The 22,145-nt window shown below is 33.7% G+C and overlaps 1 protein-coding gene, 2 non-coding genes and 8 pseudogenes across 3 annotated transcripts; 1 reads left to right on the forward strand and 10 right to left on the reverse strand.

Moving 5' to 3' along the window:
• Positions 1-4,404: 4,404 nt before the first annotated feature.
• LOC146927703 (5S ribosomal RNA) lies at positions 4,405-4,523 on the reverse strand (annotated as a pseudogene).
• A 368-nt stretch (positions 4,524-4,891) lies between these two features.
• LOC146927704 (5S ribosomal RNA) lies at positions 4,892-5,010 on the reverse strand. Its single transcript, XR_015008990.1, has one exon. It is a non-coding gene; the product is annotated as a 5S ribosomal RNA (ribosomal RNA).
• A 227-nt stretch (positions 5,011-5,237) lies between these two features.
• LOC146927705 (5S ribosomal RNA) lies at positions 5,238-5,361 on the reverse strand (annotated as a pseudogene).
• An 82-nt stretch (positions 5,362-5,443) lies between these two features.
• LOC146927706 (5S ribosomal RNA) lies at positions 5,444-5,567 on the reverse strand (annotated as a pseudogene).
• An 83-nt stretch (positions 5,568-5,650) lies between these two features.
• Positions 5,651-5,783, reverse strand: LOC146927707 (5S ribosomal RNA; annotated as a pseudogene).
• Positions 5,784-5,949: 166 nt separating this feature from the next.
• LOC146927708 (5S ribosomal RNA) lies at positions 5,950-6,080 on the reverse strand (annotated as a pseudogene).
• Positions 6,081-6,244: 164 nt separating this feature from the next.
• On the reverse strand, positions 6,245-6,363 carry LOC146927709 (5S ribosomal RNA). Its single transcript, XR_015008910.1, has one exon. It is a non-coding gene; the product is annotated as a 5S ribosomal RNA (ribosomal RNA).
• Positions 6,364-6,560: 197 nt separating this feature from the next.
• On the reverse strand, positions 6,561-6,679 carry LOC146927710 (5S ribosomal RNA; annotated as a pseudogene).
• A 208-nt stretch (positions 6,680-6,887) lies between these two features.
• LOC146927711 (5S ribosomal RNA) lies at positions 6,888-7,006 on the reverse strand (annotated as a pseudogene).
• Positions 7,007-7,609: 603 nt separating this feature from the next.
• Positions 7,610-12,168, forward strand: LOC146927712 (protein NRT1/ PTR FAMILY 5.10-like). The gene is made up of 4 exons (XM_085700944.1): positions 7,610-7,827; positions 7,921-8,138; positions 9,240-9,754; positions 11,168-12,168. The coding sequence occupies exons 1-4, from the start codon at positions 7,698-7,700 to the stop codon at positions 11,988-11,990; spliced, it is 1,686 nt and encodes a 561-aa protein (XP_085557070.1). The 5' UTR covers positions 7,610-7,697; the 3' UTR covers positions 11,991-12,168.
• A 3,754-nt stretch (positions 12,169-15,922) lies between these two features.
• Positions 15,923-18,401, reverse strand: LOC146927713 (uncharacterized; annotated as a pseudogene).
• Between the last annotated feature and the right edge of the window lie 3,744 nt (positions 18,402-22,145).

Raw genomic sequence — 22,145 nt, forward strand, 5'->3', positions numbered from 1 at the left:
CGGAAGTAGCATCACGGCACATGGGAATTCAACAGCAGCTATTTGAATTAAATTGAGGAGCAACGCCGACAACGACGGTTCTCTATCGGTTTATTTTCTTTTATCATGTTGTGTATTCCTTTGATCATGTCTAGCTAAATTCCTTTGATTAGGTTTGAGATGATTTTAATTTGAGTTGTTTGAACCATGTGATTGTATAAACTCTTTTCAATGCAATTACAATCCTAGTCTCATTTAGAATTATTTGTTTTTAATGCTTTTTGTATACTGATCATATATAAAATAATTTCAAATATCAATTGACTACTGACCCTAGCTATTGAATTGGATATAATAATTCTGGTTAATCTAACGGATCAGTCTAGGGATAGATGATTGTTAGGTTATGACATAAAAATTAACGTTCATACAGCCTTCAACGGTTACGAACTCACCTAAGGGATTAGGGTGTTGTAGCTTTAGAAGTGTGTTCTGAGTCAAGGGATTGATCAAAACTATTTTGTTAATTTGTCGTGAGTCTAGGAGAATAATTGTAGAGACTAGGTGCAATTTACCAAACAGCGACAATTAATTGATTCGAAAGACCTGATCACTTTTTATCTCTATATTTTCCAAAACGATTTATTTTTATTTTTATTTGTTGTTGAACTCAATCAAATATATGCTTTACATACCCTCTATTTGTTAAATCCTTTATTTTAACGCTTTTACCGAGTAGAAATTAAAACAGTCCCTGTGGATACGAACTTTATAAATTTTATTACTTCGATAGTTTTAGTACACTTGCTAAAAGTCTATCAAGTTTTTGGCGCCGTTGCCGGGGACTGTTGAATTATTTCAGCTTGGAAATTTCGTTATTGTTTAGGATTTCTGTCATTTATATTTTTTTGTCTATATATTAAAAAAATTGAAAAAATATATATTATGATTTATGCTCTTCATATCTCATTGTACTTTGCTGCTAAAAAGTTTATCTAAGTTTTGCAGCTATGATAGACATGTTAGTGGACAGGTTACGCCTTTATGACACAGAGGAGATTGTTACGTTGGAGTATGAAAAACATTTGCTTTCTTGGAAGATAGAACAACGGGACAATCAAATCTCAAGATTAAATGCGAGATGTGATCATGAGGCGAATCATCAGGGTACATATTACGAAGGGCTGAAAGAGTTTATCAACATCGATTACAATACTCAACTTCAAAATATTTTAGATGATTTCTTGATATTAAATCAAGTTTCATTTCAGAAATTTGAAGTTCAGTGTGGTGATCTTGTTGGGAAAGCGAATGAATGTGAGAAGCAGCTGGTTGAGATGGAGACTGAGTGTCATGTTGTGGTGGAAGAAAATGCACAAGTGAGGAGTGTTGGTCTCTACCTGAAGTCTCAACCAACGGGGTTGAAAGAAACCATTCCTTTGCAAGGGTATATCTATTTTTCATTAAGGTGGGATATCTCAAATGTCAAAAGTCTAGCAGTTGGATCATGGGAGCATCTGCTACTTTGTATGAAGTTCATGGAATTCCTACCAAAGAAGAGGAAGAAGAAAGATGACATATTCTTTCTTTCATATTTGCCACCCTAACAGTGGTTGAAGCGTCAAGCTCAATGACGTAAAAGAAAGCGCTTGATGGGAGGCAACCCATCCTTTTTTTTTAATGTTTTTTTTTTTATTTTGCAGGTATTTTTATTCAAAAAAAATGAAGAAAAAAAAAAGCAAAAAAAAAAAGTGAAAAGATGGACAAAAAAAAAATTAGAGTCCACATCAGTTCTTGTTTTTTTTTTTTCTTTCTCAATAACTTGTCAGATGTCAGTCGTGTCAGTTTATTTTCATTTTTCAGTAACTTTAATTGTTTGCTTGTTTATTATTAATGAATTTTCTTGTTTCTTGACTTTTTCCAGTTTAGTAACAAATGTTTGTTCAAGTGGTATTCCAAAAGTTCAAAAGGAGGAGTGACTTGTGTTTCAAAGGCGAAGTGTACGGCAGTTAAAGATAGGTAGTCACAACTCCCAGAAATCTAAACTGTAAGGTTCATGGCCAAATTTTATTTTTCCAATTTACTTATATAGAGTGTTCCATGCATTTACATTTCTAGAACTTGCAATTTTTCTCTACTGTCGATTGATTTTTGTCATTAGCACACTGAGGCAAAAGTGCTTGGTCCTGTGATCCTTTTGAAGCCTACCCAGATTTTAATTGTTATAATTTATCCTTTTCTTAGCCAAATTGAGCCGGTAGGTTTAGAACTTTTTGTTCGGTGACAAACTACATTACAAGCTTAGAGACTTTTAGGACTTGTCCCATATTGTTTTTCTGAGTTAAGCATTGTAGAATGTTGCTAAAGATTAAGTTTGGGGTTGCTATTGGAATTTGCAACCAATTAAGTTTGGGGTGGGGGTACTAGAGAATAAAGAGAACAAAAAAAGAGAATATTATCATAAAAAAAACACACAAAAATGGTGTATAAAAAAAAAGACAATAAAATGAAAAAGGGACAAAACATTGAAAATCCGAGTAACTTTAAACTCGATTGTCCCAATAGTTACAAGTATTCTCTAGTACCTTTACAATTGTTGTTCCATAAGGTGAATGAATGATGGATTGAATTTTGTGCTTAACTTCCGTAGGAATGCCTAACTCAAATTTTGTGTAGCCTACTTATCCAAATATTATCCCACCTTCACCTAAGCCCCGTTATAACCCTTAAAGACCTCAAAGTGTGCATTGACATTGATTTTGATTGACGTTTAGAAACTTTTCAAGTGTATGGTAATATGTAGATTGCATGTCGACTGTGTGTGAACCTTTTTCATATTGTTGCGTGGAGTTGTGAATTGGTGGCTGCATTCAAGTCAAACTAGCTCACTTTTAGCTAGTAAGGAGATGAACTTTTGGGTACTACTGCTTGATCAGATAATTGTTATTTTACTGTCGATTGTCAATTTAACAAGTTTGTTCCTTGAGGACAAGTAACAGTTCAAGTTTGTGGTTGTGATGACAGTCAGTCATTCACTATTTTTAGAGTCGTTTTAATTAACTTTTTAGTCTATTTTTATTAGTTTAGTATTTAATTTAGAGTCATTTTAAATAAATCGTAGTTTTTAATTTATTGAGTCAAGTAGTGCATTATTAGTATTATTATTGGTCAATTAGTATGGTTGTAACAAAAGTGGAAGTGATATGCATTCAGGAAACAATTGGGCTTTGACCCAAGGATTTATGTGACCCGACAGAGAAAAGAAACAGGAACGAGGTCACTTGTGAAAATATAAGAAGAGGTATCACGGCTTGTACAAAAAAAAAAGACGGTTTTGGAGAAGGAGCTAGCACACATCACGTTTTGGGGAGAAAAGAAGAAGGCTGCGCACAGTGACGGAAGTAGCATCACGGCACATGGGAATTCAACAGCAGCTATTTGAATTAAATTGAGGAGCAACGCCGACAACGACGGTTCTCTATCGGTTTATTTTCTTTTATCATGTTGTGTATTCCTTTGATCATGTCTAGCTAAATTCCTTTGATTAGGTTTGAGATGATTTTAATTTGAGTTGTTTGAACCATGTGATTGTATAAACTCTTTTCAATGCAATTACAATCCTAGTCTCATTTAGAATTATTTGTTTTTAATGCTTTTTGTATACTGATCATATATAAAATAATTTCAAATATCAATTGACTACTGACCCTAGCTATTGAATTGGATATAATAATTCTGGTTAATCTAACGGATCAGTCTAGGGATAGATGATTGGTAGGTTATGACATAAAAATTAACGTTCATAAAGCCTTCAACGGTTACGAACTCACCTAAGGGATTAGGGTGTTGTAGCTTTAGAAGTGTGTTCTGAGTCAAGGGATTGATCAAAACTATTTTGTTAATTTGTCGTGAGTCTAGGAGAATAATTGTAGAGACTAGGTGCAATTTACCAAACAGCGACAATTAATTGATTCGAAAGACCTGATCACTTTTTATCTCTATATTTTCCAAAACAATTTATTTTTATTTTTATTTGTTGTTGAACTCAATCAAATATATGCTTTACATACCCTCTATTTGTTAAATCCTTTATTTTAACGCTTTTACCGAGTAGAAATTAAAACAGTCCCTGTGGATACGAACTTTATAAATTTTATTACTTCGATAGTTTTAGTACACTTGCTAAAAGTCTATCAAGGTGCAACACAAGGACTTCCCGAGAGGTCACCCATCCTAGTACTACTCCCGCATATTAAATTACGACAATTAACAAAAAATTAAAAATATATAGAAGTCTTAAAATTAAAAAAAGGGTGGGAGAGGTGCAACACAAGGACTTCCCGGGAGGTCACCCATCCTAGTACTACTCCCGCCCAAGCACGCTTAAAAATATATAGAAGTCTTAAAATTAAAAAAAGGGTGGGAGAGGTGCAACACAAGGACTTCCCGGGAGGTAACCCATCCTAGTACTACTCCCGCCCAAGCACGCTTAACTGCGGACCTCTGATGGGATCCGGTGCATTAGTGCTGGTATGATCACACCTGAAATTAATACGCTCTAATTGTATATATGTGTTTGTTCGATGCAAAAAAAAATATTAAATTATGACAATTAACAAAAAATTAAAAATATATAGAAGTCTTGAAATTAAAAAAAGGGTGGGAATAAAAATATATAGAAGTCTTGAAATTAAAAAAAGGGTGGGAGAGGTGCAACACAAGGACTTCCCAGGAGGTCACCCATAAAATATATAGAAGTCTTGAAATTAAAAAAAGGGTGGGAGAGGTGCAACACAAGGAGGTCACCCATCCTAGTACTACTCTCACACTACTCTCGGAAGTCTTAGAATTAAAAAAAGGGTGGGAGGGGTGGGAGAGGTGCAAAATTAAAAAAAGGGTGGGAGGGGTGGGAGAGGTGCAACACAAAGACTTCACAGGAGGTCACCCATCCTAGTACTACTCTCACCCAAGCACGCTTAACTGCGGAGTTCTGATGAGATCCGGTGCATTAGTGCTGGTATGATCGCACCTGAAAGTAATACGCTCTAATTGTCTATATGTGTTTGTTCGTTGCAAAAAAATATAGAATTCTTAAAATTAAAAAAGGGTGGGAGAAAAAAAATATAGAATTCTTAAAATTAAAAAAAGGTGGGAGAGTGCTGGTATGATCGCACCTGAAAGTAATACGCTCTAATTGTATATATGTGTTTGTTCGTTGCAAAAAATATAGAAGTCCTAGAATTAAAAAAAGTGTGGGAGAGGTGCAACACAAGGAAGGACTTCCCAGGAGGTCACCCATCCTAGTACTACTCCTCGCCCAAGCACGCTTAACTGTGGAGTTCTGATGGGATCCGGTGCATTAGTGCTGGTATGATTGCACCTGAAAGTAATACGCTCTAATTGTATATATGTGTTTGTTCGTTGCAAAAAATATAGAAGTCCTAGAATTAAAAAAAGGGTGGGAGAGGTGCAACACAAGGAAGGACTTCCCAGGAGGTCACCCATCCTAGTACTACTCCTCGCCCAAGCACGCTTAACTGTGGAGTTCTGATGGGATCCGGTGCATTAGTGCTGGTATGATTGCACCTGAAAGTAATACGCTCTAATTGTATATATGTGTTTGTTCGTTGCAAAAAAATATTGAAGTCTTAAAATTATAAAAAGGGTGGGAGAGGTGCATCACAAGGACTTCCCAGGAGGTCACCCAACCTAGTACTACTCTCGCCCAAGCACGCTTAACTGCAGACGCTTAACAACGGAGTTCAGATGGGATCCGGTGCATTAGTGCTGGTATGATCGCACCTGAAAGTAATACGCTCTAATTTTTTATATGTGTTTGTTCGTTGCAAACAAATATAGAAGTCTTAAAATTAAAAAAAAGGGTGGGAGAGGTGCAACACAAGGACTTCCCAGGAGGTCACCCATCCTAGTACTACTCTTGGAAATCTTAGAATTAAAAAAAGGGTGGGAGAGGTGCAACACAAGGAAGGACTTCCCAGGAGGTCACCCATCCTAGTACTACTCTCACCCAAGCACGCTTAACTGCTTAACTGCGGAGTTCTGATGGGATCCGGTGCATTAGTGCTGGTATGATCGCACCTGAAAGTAATACGCTTTAATTGTATATATGTGTTTGTTCGTTGCAAAGAAATATTAAATTATGACAATTAACAAAAAATTAAAGATATATAGAAGTCTTAAAATTAAAAAAAAGGGTGAGAGAGGTGCAACACAAGGACTTCCCTGGAGGTCACCCATGGTGAGAGTGGTGCAACACAAGAACTTCGCAGGAGGTCACCCATCCTAGTACTACTCTCGCCCAAGCACGCTTAACTGCGGAGTTCTGATGGGATCCGGTGCATTAGTGCTGGTATGATCGCACCCGAAAGTAAAGCGTTGTAATTGTATATATGCATTTCTAAGTTTATTTTTCATTAAAGACGTCAAATTACGCTAATTAAAGAATAGAGTGTTAGGTTGCGTTAATTAACGAAAAAAATAAAATACAATCGAAGTTTATTTTTCAAAAACGACGTAAAATTACGCTAATTAACAAAAAGAACACGAAATTTTGGCAAAAAGAGGTGCAACACAAGGACTTCCCAGGAGGTCACCCATCCTAGTACTACTCTCGCCCAAGCACGCTTAACTGTGGAGTTCTTATGGGATCTGATGCATTAGTGCTGGTATGATCGCACCCGAAAGTAATACGCTCTAATTGTATATATGTGTTTGTTCGTTGCAAAAAAAAATTAAATTATGACAATTAACAAAAAGTTAAAGATATATAGAAGTCTTAAAATTAAAAAAAAAAAGGTAATTAAAGATATATAGAAGTCTTAAAATTAAAAAAAAAGGATGAGAGAGGTGCAACACAAGGACTTTCTAGGAGGTCACCCAGTGTGAGAGAGGTGCAACACAAGGACTTCCCAGGAGGTCACTCATCCTAGTATTACTCTCGCCCAAGCACGCTAAACTTCGGAGTTCTGATGAGATCTGATGCATTAGTGCTGGTATGATCGCACCTGAAAGTAATACGCTCTAATTGTATATATGTGTTTGTTCGTTGCAAAAAAATATTAAATTATGAAAATTAAGAAAAAAATATTCATATGTTTGTGGATATAAAAATAGAAGAGTGCCACAAGTTGAGACTTGCTTGAAATCCTAAATCATCGAGGAAGAGTGACACATGTCGACACTAAAAATATACAAAATCATTTCCATATAGAAACTTGGAAAAAGGTCTCAAATTTATATACTCCCTCCGTCCCGAATTAATTGAGCTCTTGGCTCATTTCACACTTATTAAGAAAAATTTATAAATAAAGAGGAAAGTGGAATATATTGAATTGGGAATGATGAAAGTAGTATTAATTAGAGTTATAAAGGGGAAAAAGTGGAATATATTGAATTGGGAATGATGAAAGTAGTATTGAAAATTGAAATGACTCAGTTATTTTGAAACACTTTTTTTTAGTAAATGGCTCAGTTAATCAGGGACGGAGGGAGTAATATAGATATAGATACCTTAATGAGAAAAAAAAACACATTATTTTCAATTAAAAAAAGAGTTCAACACTCTTTCACAACCACCCTTATAATAAGGACAAATAAAAAAGCAAAAGTTGAGTTGTGTGACTTTTGTGGCTCAAGAAGTAATCAATAATACATGAACGCAAACAACTCATTTTTATTGAAGAAGAAGATTTGGTTCAATGGAGGAATACAATGACATTTTGTTAGAAGCTCAATTAGATGATCTTGTAGATGGTGCTGTTGATTATAGAGGACAACCTGCAATCAGATCCAAATCGGGTTATTGGCGTTCTGCTTGGTTTATCATAGGTACTACTTATGCTATGAGAATCAGCTCTTGTTTTGTTTTACTGTGTTTCTAAATGTAATGAGAATTGAAATGAATTATGAATGTTACTTTAGGTGTGGAAGTGGCAGAGAGGATATCATTTTATGGGATTCAAGGGAATTTGATATCATATCTAACAGGACCACTCAAACAAAGCACTGTAACAGCAGCTAAGAATGTGAATATTTGGGCTGGAACTGCTTCCCTACTTCCTCTGTTAGGTGCTTTCGTTGCTGATTCTTTTCTTGGACGTTACCGCACAATCATACTTGCTTCTCTTATCTTTATCTTGGTCAGTTCAATTCTTCGCTTTCTTACACTCAAATCAAACATAAATAATCTTTCTAGCTCCTGAAATAACAAAGGTCATTGCGTCAACAAATCAACATTCAACAAAAGCATAAAATTGATCATATTTAACATAAGCAAAGTTCCTTGAAATAACATGAGTTTTTATTTTGTTTGACCGAAGTTGAAAAGGTATTTAACATTTAAGTGAGGGTATTTGACCGAAGTTGAAATGGTGTTTCTTGCGGATTTTATCTATGTTATCACAAATGATATTTGCATGATAGATAGCTAAATAAAAAATTTCTTGTGTGCTTAACTTAATTGGTATTGACATTGCATGATATAAGTTGGGGTCGGGGTTTGAACCCCGGACACCCACTTTTCCACGTAAATGTGTGAGCTACTTGATAGCTAAACAAAAGGTGTTTTCATCCTATAGCTCAATTATTTTTTATTTTTTTGAGGACCTATAGGTCAATTTTTTTTTTTTTAATAAAACCTACAGGTCAATTTTATGACGCACAAGTGAGATAATTTTTATGACGCACAAGTGAGATATTTTTATGACGCACAAGTGAGATAATAAAACCTACAGGTCAATTTTATGACGCACAAGTGAGATTTTTTTTCCCATAGGCAAAATGGTATTAATGCGAGTACAAGGGTTACTCAAACCACTAGTACGCCAAACTATAACTCATCTTTCAAATGTACTTTACTTTAATTACAAGTCCTTTAAAATCTATAAGTCATGCCATAAACAGAGTCTAACGGATATAAAATCTATCCGCTAAGAGAATAATTAAAGTTGGACATTTTTCTTTTTAGACATTTCCAAGGCATGATTTTTATTTTTTCCCAACATTTCTTCCAGCAATCCAGCATTGATCTTATAAATCCTCTCATTACGAGCTTTTTAGAAATAACTAGAAGAGATCTCGTGCAAAATTGCATGGATATAAAAAAGAGAGCATGAAATAGACGCGTGAAATTCATACATATGTCATTAGAGAAAAACGTTTTAGAGAATAAATAGATAGACAAAAAGATTGTTCCATTGACGCATTGTTTTAATGTTGGTCATTGGCTTAATGAATTGCAGGGACTAGGCTTGTTAACATTGTCGGCTATGCTGCCTTCCATCACATTTTGTTCTCCTCAGTCACAAGTAATCTTATTCTTTATCTCACTCTATCTAGTTGCCATTGGACAAGGTGGACATAAACCTTGTGCTCAAGCTTTCGGGGCGGATCAATTTGACGAAAAACATCCTAAGGAGCATAGATCTAGAAGCTCATTCTTTAATTGGTGGTATTTTACAATGGTTGCAGGTGCCTCGGCAACACTTTTAATCTTGAGTTATATACAAGATAACTATAGTTGGGTTGTTGGATTTGGAATACCTTGTGTTGTAATGATCATTGCTTTGATTGTTTTCTTGATTGGAACAATTACATATAGGTTTAACATGAATGATAATAACAAGAGTCCCTTTCTTAGAATTGGTCGTGTATTCGTCGTGGCTGTAAGAAATTGGCGAAATACCTTATCAACGACGGATATTGAAGAGGAACATGATGGACTACTTCGCCGCCATCAAAGTTCTGAACATTTCAAGTAAGAATAACAATGCTAATTTCTGTTTGTTTTTCAATATTATATCTACCAAGTGATTTTTAAAGCAGCAAATATGATGAAATACATTATGGGACTCATGTTGAATTCGTCTTTGGAGTTTTATGAAATGCATTCTTTGAAACATATTATAGTAACGGTTACACTGTAGTAATCAATTCTAGCAATTCTCATTGTTGATTATTGTGGTTGCCATCTCGAAGCATCTCAAAGCAATTTACGGTATATATTAGATATAAAAGTTAGTTAAACTAGTTTCTCATTGACTATATAAGTCTTATGTTTCCCTTGATCTAACAATTATTTCATTATCAATATAATTTGCATTATACTTTCCTCTTATCAATAGCTTTTGTCAAGAATATAATAATATGGTGGCATCATAGCCGGGTTACAACCAATAGGGTTAACGCATTTTTTATCGTTTTTTATTCATTTGGGAAATGGAAAGGTAGATTAGAATGTGTTGAAATGAGTTTTTCTTGTTATATATGTTGAAGTTGTTTGTAGTTTGTTGTTAGTTCCACATTGCTCATATTTCCGGGCTGTTCAGTGTATAAATATGCTTGAGTGCCCTCATCATTTGAGATAGCATTTGGGATGAGATCTAAGCCTATTTAACATGGCTGTTGGAATTGGCCTCAAGCCGCCCACACTAGGTGTGAGGGTAGGTGTTGAAGTTGGTTTTGAAGTAGGACAAGAATATTATTACTATTTTGATAAATGCCTTTGATATACATTGAGGGACAATAGCACAACACGGGAGACTTTGAGAGAGACAAGGGTAAGAAAGGAAGAGGGATGAGTTAAGAAAGAGAAATAGACTCGTGGAAAGAGCTATAAATAAAGGCAAGAAATTCTGAACATGATTTCACTCTAGGATTCTGTTGTATGTACACTACAAAAAAATCGGTGATTTCCTACAGATAAAAATGGAACTAATAACATATTTGCTTATATCTAGCAAAAACTGGTTAGCTATGGATTTGTTCCGAATTGACTACAGAAGTGGATTTGTTCCACATGTGGTACAAATACATAATAACATATTTTAAGACTGATCTAATTAAAGAGTACTAAGATTTGAGAGGGTACTGTGTAGATATCAGTGTTATCTAATTAAAGGTTCATCCTAGACAAAGCTATGAAAGATTATGTCATGTTTGGATAGACAGCATAATTAAGCACTCATAGCATAAGAGTTTATCATATAAGTGTTTATGTATAAGTGATTTCTATCACAAAAGATAAAATAATGTAAAAATATTTTCATATATGCTAAAACTGGTTTCATAAGTTATCTGGACGTGCTTATGGAAATAAACTGAGAACAACTTATGGATTTGTCATAAAGTTAAACTATTTTGACTTGGCCTATATTTTCTACATTTGCAGCTTCCTCAATAAGGCATTGCTAACACCTAAGGGATCCAAAGATGCTGATCATTGTAGCATTGGTGAGGTGGAAGAAGCAAAGGCAGTACTAAGGTTGATTCCAATTTGGGCTACAACTTTAGTTTTTGGTATTATCTTTGCTCAAATATTTACATTCTTCACCAAGCAAGGGAGTTCTATGGAGAGAACAATATTTCCTGGTTTCAACATACCTCCCGCTTCTCTTGGATCGATAGGCGGTGTTGCAATTATTCTCTTCAGCCCTATCTACGACCGTTTATTCGTGCCACTAGCAAGAGTTATGACTGGAAAACCCTCAGGTATCACAATGCTTCAAAGAATTGGCACTGGAATTTTTCTATCTATATTCACAGTAGTAGTTGCAGCCTTTGTTGAGATGAAAAGACTAAAGATAGCACAAGAGCATGGTCTTGTTGATGATCCAAATGCAACTCTTCCAATGAGTATATGGTGGTTGGTTCCTCAATACTTTTTTTTTGGAGTTTCTGAAGTTTTTACTATGGTTGGTCTTCAGGAATTTTTCTATGATCAGGTCCCAAATGAACTAAGAAGCATGGGACTTGCACTCTATTTGAGTATTGTTGGTGTTGGAAGCTTTCTAAGTGGCTTTCTCATATCTTTAATAGAAAATTTTACTGGCAAAGATGGTCATGATAGTTGGTTTTGTGACAATATCAATAAGGCACATCTTGATTACTTTTATTGGTTACTTGCTGGATTAAGTGTGTTGGGGTTTACTTTGTTCGTCTACTTTGCAAAATCTTACATTTATAATCATAAAGGTGTCGTCACACAGGGATAATCACCGATTAATTTTTCTTTTATGTCATATCTGTATTGAAGGGAGCTTGGTATGCATGATAAGAGATTAAGGTTTAATTGTTTAGTGTTTGATAAAACTTTAATAATATCATGTATTTTGATAATATCAGATAAAATATTTGATTGAATGGCATGAAATACACTATATTTGTTGATTATTTGTTGAGGTTAAGAAAAAGGCGGGTGCTTCTATGAAGAAGTCAGGCAAATGACTTCATCGGTGCAGTCGTGTGAATGGGCCAATCAGATTTCAAGTGATGACACGTTAGAAACCCTAATCATGTTCCAGTGCAGCGCGGTCTACAATAAGGAAACTTTTAAATATTGCAATCTAGTCCCTATATATATTTTAATTATTTAACTAGTTTAGAGACCCGGCGTTGCCCGGGTTAGATATTAAATAAGTTTTATAAGTTTGTGTGCACGAATACACGTGTCAGTATATTAGATTGAATTTATTTAAATTTACAATTATAATAATATCATAAAAATAAATATAAATATTTCAAAAAAAATTAAAAATAAATATAAATGATGAGATGAATGTCCAATGCAAGAATAAAAAGTGTAACAAAATCAATAATGAATTAGTCCAAGTGGTAATAGTTTTGGGTCCTTTAAACATGGACTGTTACTTTCCCACCCTATTGCCTTCGCCCGCGCCCTGTAAAATTTTTAAAAATGCCCTTGTGCATTCCGGATTTTAAAATTAGGATTCATGTTTACTATTTCGGATTTTATAATCCGGACAATTCTTATGTATAATCAGTCATCAGACTCTCTCACATTTCAACAGTTTTGAGTTTTCCTTTTAAAAACAACAAAAAAACTAAGTAAAAAATGCTAAAAATATTGAGAATGAATGTGGAAGTGACACGTGGCATGAAAAACCTTACTTTATATATATACTATTGATTGATTGATTGATGTGTAGTTTGTTGAGATAAAAAATACTGAGTGCATAAGATCAAAAGTTTGTTGAGATATTTATGTTAAATAAAATAGAAAAAATAATAAAAATATTGAGAATGAATGTGGAAGTGACATGTGGCATAAAAAACCTTACTTTATATATATACTATTGATTGATTGATTGATTGATTGATGTGTAGTTTGTTGAGATAAAAAATACTGAGTGCATAAGATCAAAAGTTTGTTGAGATATTTATGTTAAATAAAATAGAAAAAATAATAAAAATATTGAGAATGAATGTGGAAGTGACATGTGGCATAAAAAACCTTACTTTATATATATATATATATTATTGATTGATTGATTGATTGATGTGTAGTTTGTTGAAATAAAAAATACTGAGTGCATAAGATCAAAAGTTTGTGAGATATTTATGTTAAATAAAATTAAAAAAATAATAAAGATATTGAGAATGAATGTGGAAGTGACACGTGGCATAAAAACCTTACTTTATATATATACTATTGATTGATTGATTGATTGATTGATGTGTAGTTTGTTGAGATAAAAAATACTGAGTGCATAAGATCAAAAGTTTGTTGAGATATTTATGTTAAATAAAATAGAAAAAATAATAAAAATATTGAGAATGAATGTGGAAGTGACACGTGGCATAAAAAACCTTACTTTATATATATACTATTGATTGATTGATTGATTGATTGATTGATGTGTAGTTTGTTGAGATAAAAAATACTGAGTGCATAAGATCAAAAGTTTGTTGAGATATTTATGTTAAATAAAATAGAAAAAATAATAAAAATATTGAGAATGAATGTGGAAGTGACATGTGGCATAAAAAACCTTACTTTATATATATACTATTGATTGATTGATTGATTGATTGATTGATGTGTAGTTTGTTGAGATAAAAAATACTGAGTGCATAAGATCAAAAGTTTGTTGAGATATTTATGTTAAATAAAATAGAAAAAATAATAAAAATATTGAGAATGAATGTGGAAGTGACACGTGGCATAAAAAACCTTACTTTATATATATACTATTGATTAATAAAAGTTATTAAATTTATTTTCCTAAAAAAAAAGTTATTAAATTTATTATATTGAATAATTAAAATGAATATTTAGTTTTAGGAATTTCCCTCCATCTTGTTTTTTGAATCACCATCTTCTTCTTCACATCTTCTTCCTCAGAAATCATCATCTTCTTGATACCACGAAATCCAACGTCTTCATCATCCAGTCCTCTGTAATCATCCTCTTCTTCGTCATCTAAAATGATTTAATGTTTTCAAAATCCATCATCTTCTTCGTATGGTTCACCTCCGTGTTTGATTCTTCTGTCGAATCATTTTCTTCATATGAGGTTCATTTGTTGTTCGTCGTCGTGGATCAGTTTGTCAGAAGTTCTTGCAGTTCGAAGTTGCTTGCTACCCCAAAAAAAAGTTAAGGTGCTTCTTATTAGCTATTTTTATCGTTTTTGAATTTTAAATATTCTCAATTAGGGTTTCGATTTTCCCAATTCTGGAAAGTGAACTAGTGGATTAACGTGTTATGTGTTAATTGAAATTTCGATTATGAAGCAACTCTTGTGTATGAATTTTGAATTTTGGCAATTAGGGTTTCAATTTTCCCAATTCTGGAATGTGTTTTAAGCCTCAACGGTGTATGAAATTGGAATATTAGGGTTTCAATTTTCCCAATGCTGGTCTGGTACTTGGTGGATTAACGTTTTAAGTCTTAACTGTGGTTTCTATTTTCTAGCAATCCTGATTGGGATTTTAACTGTTGTATGAAGTTTTGTTCCTAAAGCTCATGTTGCTGATACCTAACGGAAAATTACGAAAGAAAGGAATTGTCAAAAGTAAAAGTATGTACTCAATTGGCATAATCTACTTTCATTCATTCACCAAGTAATTAAGAAGTATGCAAGACTAAAAACTATGAGAAAAAAATGCATAAAGAAATTCAATATTCAAAATCAATATCAAATTAACAAAATCTATCAAAAAGTTAACTTCAAGCACCAAAACTGGTTCGTTTTTCTCCTTGACATTGGTTGTCTATGGTCATAGTGCTGAACAGTTTTCTTGCAACAATGAACTCAGTGAAGTAACTTTGAGTTCATTTAATTACTACATTTTCTATGTTGATTTTCCCTTGTTGTGGGGTTGTGTGGCGTCCAATGTTTGTCTAACAACTTCCTTATCTCGGCATGTTCTGTTGACAAGGTCCAATATGAGTAGCTTTCTTGCTTAGCGCTCTGTGTGGTTAGTTGAGTACCTCATTGTCAAGTTATACTAATCTTTAACCAGTTACGATATCTTCAAGACTCACATGTTCTTCAGTATAATCTTTAAGCGTGAGTTGAGTACCTCATTGTCAAGTTATATTAATATATGGTCTTTGATTCTTGCCTGCTGATTAAAAAAACAACTTGTTGATCACCCTTATGTTATGATGTGAAAATTGAATCAAAGAGAATCATTTTTTGTTGGAAAAGATAGGCTTTCTTACTACTAACTTTGTGATTGGTTCAAAAATATGGTTATATAATGGATACATTCCAGATGCATTGATAATCTAATGTTTGTTATACTCTCATACAACTCATATCAACAATATGAAGATGAGATGGTCAAGTCAAGGAACATAAAAAGGAAGTAGAAGGGTTCAGACATCAAATCGGCATAAACGACATTGGTAGAGGTATGTAAATAGAATGCTAAAGCAATTACCATAGTTATAATTATAGAATTCAACAAAATACGCAAAAGACCATGATTGCATCGCATGTCGTCACCGAAACAATGTCAAATATGGACCTAAAAAGACCATAAGTTACAACCAAAACATAAGTAAAGTCTTAAAACTCCAATCAATGGACCTCTAAAGACCATAAGTTACAACCAAAACATAAATAAAGTCTTAGAACTCCAATCAAACAAGACAATAACTTTAAGATTCCATATCCATTCAAACTTTGAGCAACGCCTTTCTTTTTGATTCTTGATAAGTCCAATAGTCTGTAGCCTTTGATAACACCTCTTTTGACAACACATTGTTTTTACTTTGCACCAATTGAAGTGCAAGTTTCATTCTTGAAGCAGTCACAACCTGAAACAATATAACCAATTAGGACCATTTATAATCTAATTCAATGATACAATCATACTTATGTTTTAGTGACCACAACTTAACTTACCGTGATTTTGTCGTAATCAGTTCTATACGCACCTTCAGTAATCCACTTAGCCACAAACACTCCACAGTCATTTCTATAACAAGAGATTATCATCAGAACACAACACAATCAAAATAGTTGTTACATATCAATCATAACTAGTTAGAAGTTTGATAATTACGATCCAATTCGTTGACGTGGAAAACATCTTGGTTCAATCAGACAAAAGCTTGAAATTGGTGTTGTTGAAGAAAGTGTGCTAATTTCATTGAAAGATTCGTGAGTAAACATTTCCTCAATAAATAAACCCTGCAATAAATTAGAATATTTATGAACTGAACCGAAAAAAACATACGGTACGTGATCAACACCAAATCACATACCAGCTTCAGCACTTCATGGCGTCTATGACTTTGTCTTTCTGGACATGGTAAAGAGTCCAGCAAAAGTACTTTGTTCTCCACGAAATCAACAATCATTAGATACCAATGAATCCCCCTATCATTAATGGGAATAAAAATCTGAAAAAAAAATTGAAAAACAAGTAATAAATAGGTTATCGTTATGATGGGGTGAATCAGTTTTAATGCAAAGCTACGCATAAATTACCTTGGCCACAGAAGTTGCGCGAGACATGAAGTTATCTTGATATCTACGCCTGATTTCGTCGGGGTTATGATGCTAGTCCAAAGCACATTGCTACATTGAATATAATTTGTTAATTGTCTTTAGTATTTCAAATAATCAGAAGCTATGAGGTATTATATATCATTATAGTCAGAAGCTATTACCGAAAACGACGTAGGCAGATACCACACTCTGTTCTCCTTGCCAAATGAAGACATCAACCAATTCTGTCTTGCCACAACCAGATTTATAACCTGCAAATGATGATAATCACATTTCAGCTGAGATAGTTCATCTTTCATTTGTAGATGTTAAACAATAATCACCTCCTGGTCAACAGGACATCTAGGCATCAGTGTTTTTAGAGCCTTCCTATCCCCATATACGCCATATGTTGTTCTGATCAAAACCTCGTCCCTACAAACCAGAATGAAATGCAACCACATGTGATCAGCCACATTATACTACATGAATCTTTAGATATTATATTAACAATGATATATATGAATTTCTAACCTAGTTGAATCTTCCTCGTCCAACATGAAAATGTATGCAGCTGTGTAAGCACATATATCATTAATTGCCATATTTGATGGTGGTCTGAAAGCTATTGGCATCCACTACATAATTAAACCGTTTTAAAACATTCATTAAACTCAATTAGGGAGTATGAAAACATTTAGATGTTTATAGCTTATAGATAATATAACTTACTTCAGGAATATTGAAACAACCAAATAAGTCGTCGTATCCGACAGGAGTCCAAGGTTGGTAGTTCAAGTAAAAGTTGAGATCGTCGTCTTCTTCTGGTTTTAAGAACAATTTCTTCTTAATTTTGTTGTGTTGTAAGTCATCAAGTAACCCTTTTCCTTTACTTAGATTAATAACCGAAGGAGCTGAATTTGTTTGATTGTCCAAAATAAGCTTAGTCTTGGACTTTGAGGCTTTTTTCTCTATCTGAGCAAACTTCTTGATGACTTTTCCACGGTCAGCGATTGGTGTCGATGTTGTTGAGTCGTAATTGTATGCCTCATCCTCACCACTATTGTTAGGGGTAGTTTGGTGACTAATCAATCAAATACCAAAACAGATGTAGAACAATATTAGTAGCTTGTCCAGAACAACTCAAAGGATATGTTAACACATATTCCATACAACTATACTGAGGTGTGAGAACATAGATTTTAGGACATGTATATTTTCCTAGCCTTACAAGGATCTGTCTAGTCTTACCATTTAAACACCTATGTTCCATAAAACTTGATTGGCATGTAAACACATGTAGTTTTCAGAGTTATTCAATTAAACTCTAAGTAAAATTTAAGCACGTACAAGGATTTATTCCATCCAACTCCACTGACATGTGAGCACATAGATTTTTTAAAATATGTTCCAAAAACATTTGAATGCCATGTAAATATCCATATTTTCCAGATTTATTCAATTAAACTGTAAGGAAACGTGTTCATGGTCATGTTAAACTATTGAATATAAATCATTTTAAACAAAAAACTCTAAGGTCATGTGAAACTCAGAAAGAACAAAGCCAAAAACCATAGTGGATAAGTACCTTGATGAAATCACAATAAGCTCTGATTTGAATTCCTTACTCTTGCTCTTGGTTTCTGTTACCTTCTCTGTCATAACAACTGTAGTTTTTTGGACATTTGGATTTGTATGCTTAGGATTTATAGTTTTCTCCCTTCTTGTTGATTTTCTTCTGTTATTTCAATCTGGTGTTGTCTTACGTTTTCTTGGAGTTCCTTTTCCAGCCATTGTTTTTTTTTTCTGTTGTGAAGAGTATCTAAGGTCGAAATAGAGAAGAAGAGTTGGGAGTAATGCTTTTCTATAATGGTTTATACGTTGGAATGTCTAAGGTCACAGTAATAATAGTTAAGAATTAGTGAATTAAGTTTCTTTTGATGTAAATACCAATGACTTAAGGCACTATATCGTTATTTGCAACCCAAGTATAGGACATTAAATGCGCCCATATAATAGTAAAACGCATCAGTTATCAATGCATATGACATTTAGTTTCATTTATCATACATTTTTTCCTATTTAAATAAACTATTGTAATTTGTGTAAAAAAAAAATTAACTAATGTGCTTTTCTGATTATATAGTGTAGGAAATTTGTTGTTATCAATACAATGTCTGGTGGTGGATCAACTTCAAGGACTAAACATAGGGATAATGGAGAAATACTTACTGCTTATATCATCAATGAGGTTAGAACCTCCTATTATTTTATGTTGAGCAATTGAATATTGTTTAGTGAATTATCTAAACTATATATCTCATTTACAGCCGTATGGAGAGATCAGACCTTCATTTGTTGAGCATTTTATCCACAAACTTGGAAGAGAATTTATATTGATTGATGCAAAATCCAATAGACACAAAGTTAAGTTCAATCAAAACATTGAACATCCACTTCTGACTGAGGGATGGATCAACTTAAGGGAGTTTATGGTTGGAATGAAGATAAAATGATCTTTATAAAGTTCTTGGGGAATGATTGTTTCCAATTCACTGCATTTCGTGGACATTTGAATGTTAAATCATTGCCATCATCGCACACTTACAAGCAAGGAATTGAGGATCTCAACCATTATGAAATGACCTTAACTCCTTATATGGCTGCAGGTTATCAATTGGTATGTACCAATAACTCCTTATCAAATGATATATCTCTATAAAGTTGAAAGCTATTCTAATTGTCATTTTGTTTTTTTTCAGACACTGAACATTGACTTTGGTGATTACATTAGAAGCTCAGGCTACTCTGCTATTAATATGTATGGACCTACATGCACCAAGTACAAATGTGATGTACTGATAAGGGATGGAAAAAAGAAGGCAACAAAGATTGGCAGTGGGTGGAACAAATTTTGTAAAGACAATGGATTCCATGGTGGGGATAAGCTTAAGTTTAAGTTTGTGGATATAAGTACATCAGATGTAATGAAGGTTTCTAGGATTTAAGTACTTTGGTTGTATTTTGTGTTTTGTGCCAATGTTGGTAAGTTACTTGCACTAGAATTTAACGAAACTACATTGTTTTGGTAGTCTATTATAAAAGTGTCAAATATCTCCCTTGGAGGTTAACGTCGTTAGATGTATGTGAAAACAAAACAAAAATTATGAGACTCACATCCTAATTTTATAGACTGTTCTCCTGCCTTTGCAACTTTACTGCCTCCAAATGTTGTTGATGACATAACTTCCATAGTGGCGAGCCTATGAGATCTTACAATCAAGGTTACTCATACATGATTATTGTTTGACTAGTTTCTTATTAACTAACAACTTTGGTTAAAAAAAACTATTTTCGTTGTTCTAACTATTACATTAGGAGGTTCTTCTATGATTATGAGTAACCTACGATTATTCTTCCAAGAACATTCAAACACATGTATGTGGAGGTATACCTTACATATGCTATAATGGTCATTTACAGAGGTGCTTCTTTTTGATTTATCGCTCAATTAAATAAATCAATTAAATTTAGTTGATTATATTCCTCTTAGAAAATAACATACCAACAGTTCCTAAACCAATCAAACTTTATTCAACAATTCAAAGCCCTATAGAATAAATAAGATAATATCTACATGTTCCTAGCATTATGATTTATGGCTTTTAGTAATAATACTAAAAGTGATACGATAGTAAACTCAATGAACCTGAGATTAGCAAAAGCCTAGATAGGAGTTGCTGAGTAAAAGTGGAAGAGCAGACCGCTAGTTCCTTTTGTCATAGATATATACATATATACCAGGAAATAAAAAAAAGGCAAAGGTTAAAGATTGTGCAATTAGTGGTAGGAACACCTACACACTAATTATATGTCTTTGGCATCAAGCCATTAATTACAGACCACCAAAACATGAAAAGCAAAAGGTTAATTTCAAAACACAAGGCACAAGCATATCACCACCATCTTCCCACCAGAACATCACCACCATCTTCCTACTCAAAGAAGGAACCAGGATCCTCTTCAAAGAGGTAGCTATCTTTCATTACCTTAATCTCATTGTTAAAATGAATATTAACAATGTTGAAGATGATCCGGTCTCCTATCACAAAATTGCTTGCTGCAGCGAATTCCTTCCATCCATCTTTAATCTTCACATGCCATGGATAATCTTCATACCACATAAGACATCTCTCTTTCTCCCCTGCTGGTCCACGAAGAATCACATCATGACAAACAGTTTCCCTCATATAGTCACCCATCGCTTGAGGCACAGTCTATGTGAAACAAACAAACAGACCAACACAGTCAGAGTAAAACCAATAGATAACTGTTACAAATCAAATAACCTACAAACAATTAAGAAATATTAAACATGGATATGATACTTACAATTTCTAAGGCATGTGTGGGATCCTCGGTCAATTCCATGGTGAATGCAACAGCTTTGCGAAGGCCTAAGGTCCCACTATGCCATGTCGGGAAAGACGGAGGGTAGATCTTATATGGCAGATGATCAACGTGAAACACGCTGTGTCCCTGATAGCTTAGGAAGATGTAGTGGTTCCCTTGCAATCCGTAAACCTCCCTTAAACGCAACCAGCCATTAGTTAAACATGGGTCGTCATAATCCTGGTTGCACCGGACCACAAAGGTGTTTCCATCCTTGTCAATCAACGTCTAGAAATCACCCAAGTATCTACGGTACTCTCGATAGAACCGTGGTTCAATCTCTCCGTAATCCTATCAACATTTATACATAGTCAATAAAACAAACTCCTCTACCATTCTAAACATTCCTTCAAAGACAAAGTCCTATTATAAGCATGGTCTTTTAGAAACAAAGTAACTCCTTCATTTCAAGAGTCCAATAGTTTCAAAACATTCCTTCCAAATTAAGTTAAAGACAGTCCTATATTAAACATGGTCTTTTAAAAACAAAGTAATTCCTTCAATTCGAAGACACAGTCCTATAGTTTCAATACATTCCCTCAAAACAATTCAAAGACAGAGTCATATAGTTTCAAAACATTCCTTCAAAGTAATTCAAAGACACAGTCATATAGTTTCAAAACATTCCTTCAAATCAATTCAGAGACAGAGTCATATAGTTTCAAATCATTCCTTCAAATCAATTCAAAGACAGAGTAATATAGTTTCAAAGCATTCCTTCAAAAATAATTCAAAGACAGAGTCCTATAGTTTCAAAACATTCCTTCAAAGTAATTCAAAGACACAGTCCTATACTAAACATTCAAAGGCACAATCCTATACTAAACATTCCTTCAAATCAATTCAAAGACAGAGTCATATAGTTTCAAAACATCCCTTCAAAGTAATTCAAAGACACAGTCATATAGTTTCAAAACATTCCTTCAAAGTAATTCAAAGACACAGTCATATAGT

The sequence above is a fragment of the Medicago sativa genome, chromosome 4 (assembly GCF_051527215.1).
Source record: "Medicago sativa cultivar Bolivia chromosome 4, Bolivia_mono, whole genome shotgun sequence".
Lineage (NCBI taxonomy): Eukaryota > Viridiplantae > Streptophyta > Magnoliopsida > Fabales > Fabaceae > Medicago > Medicago sativa.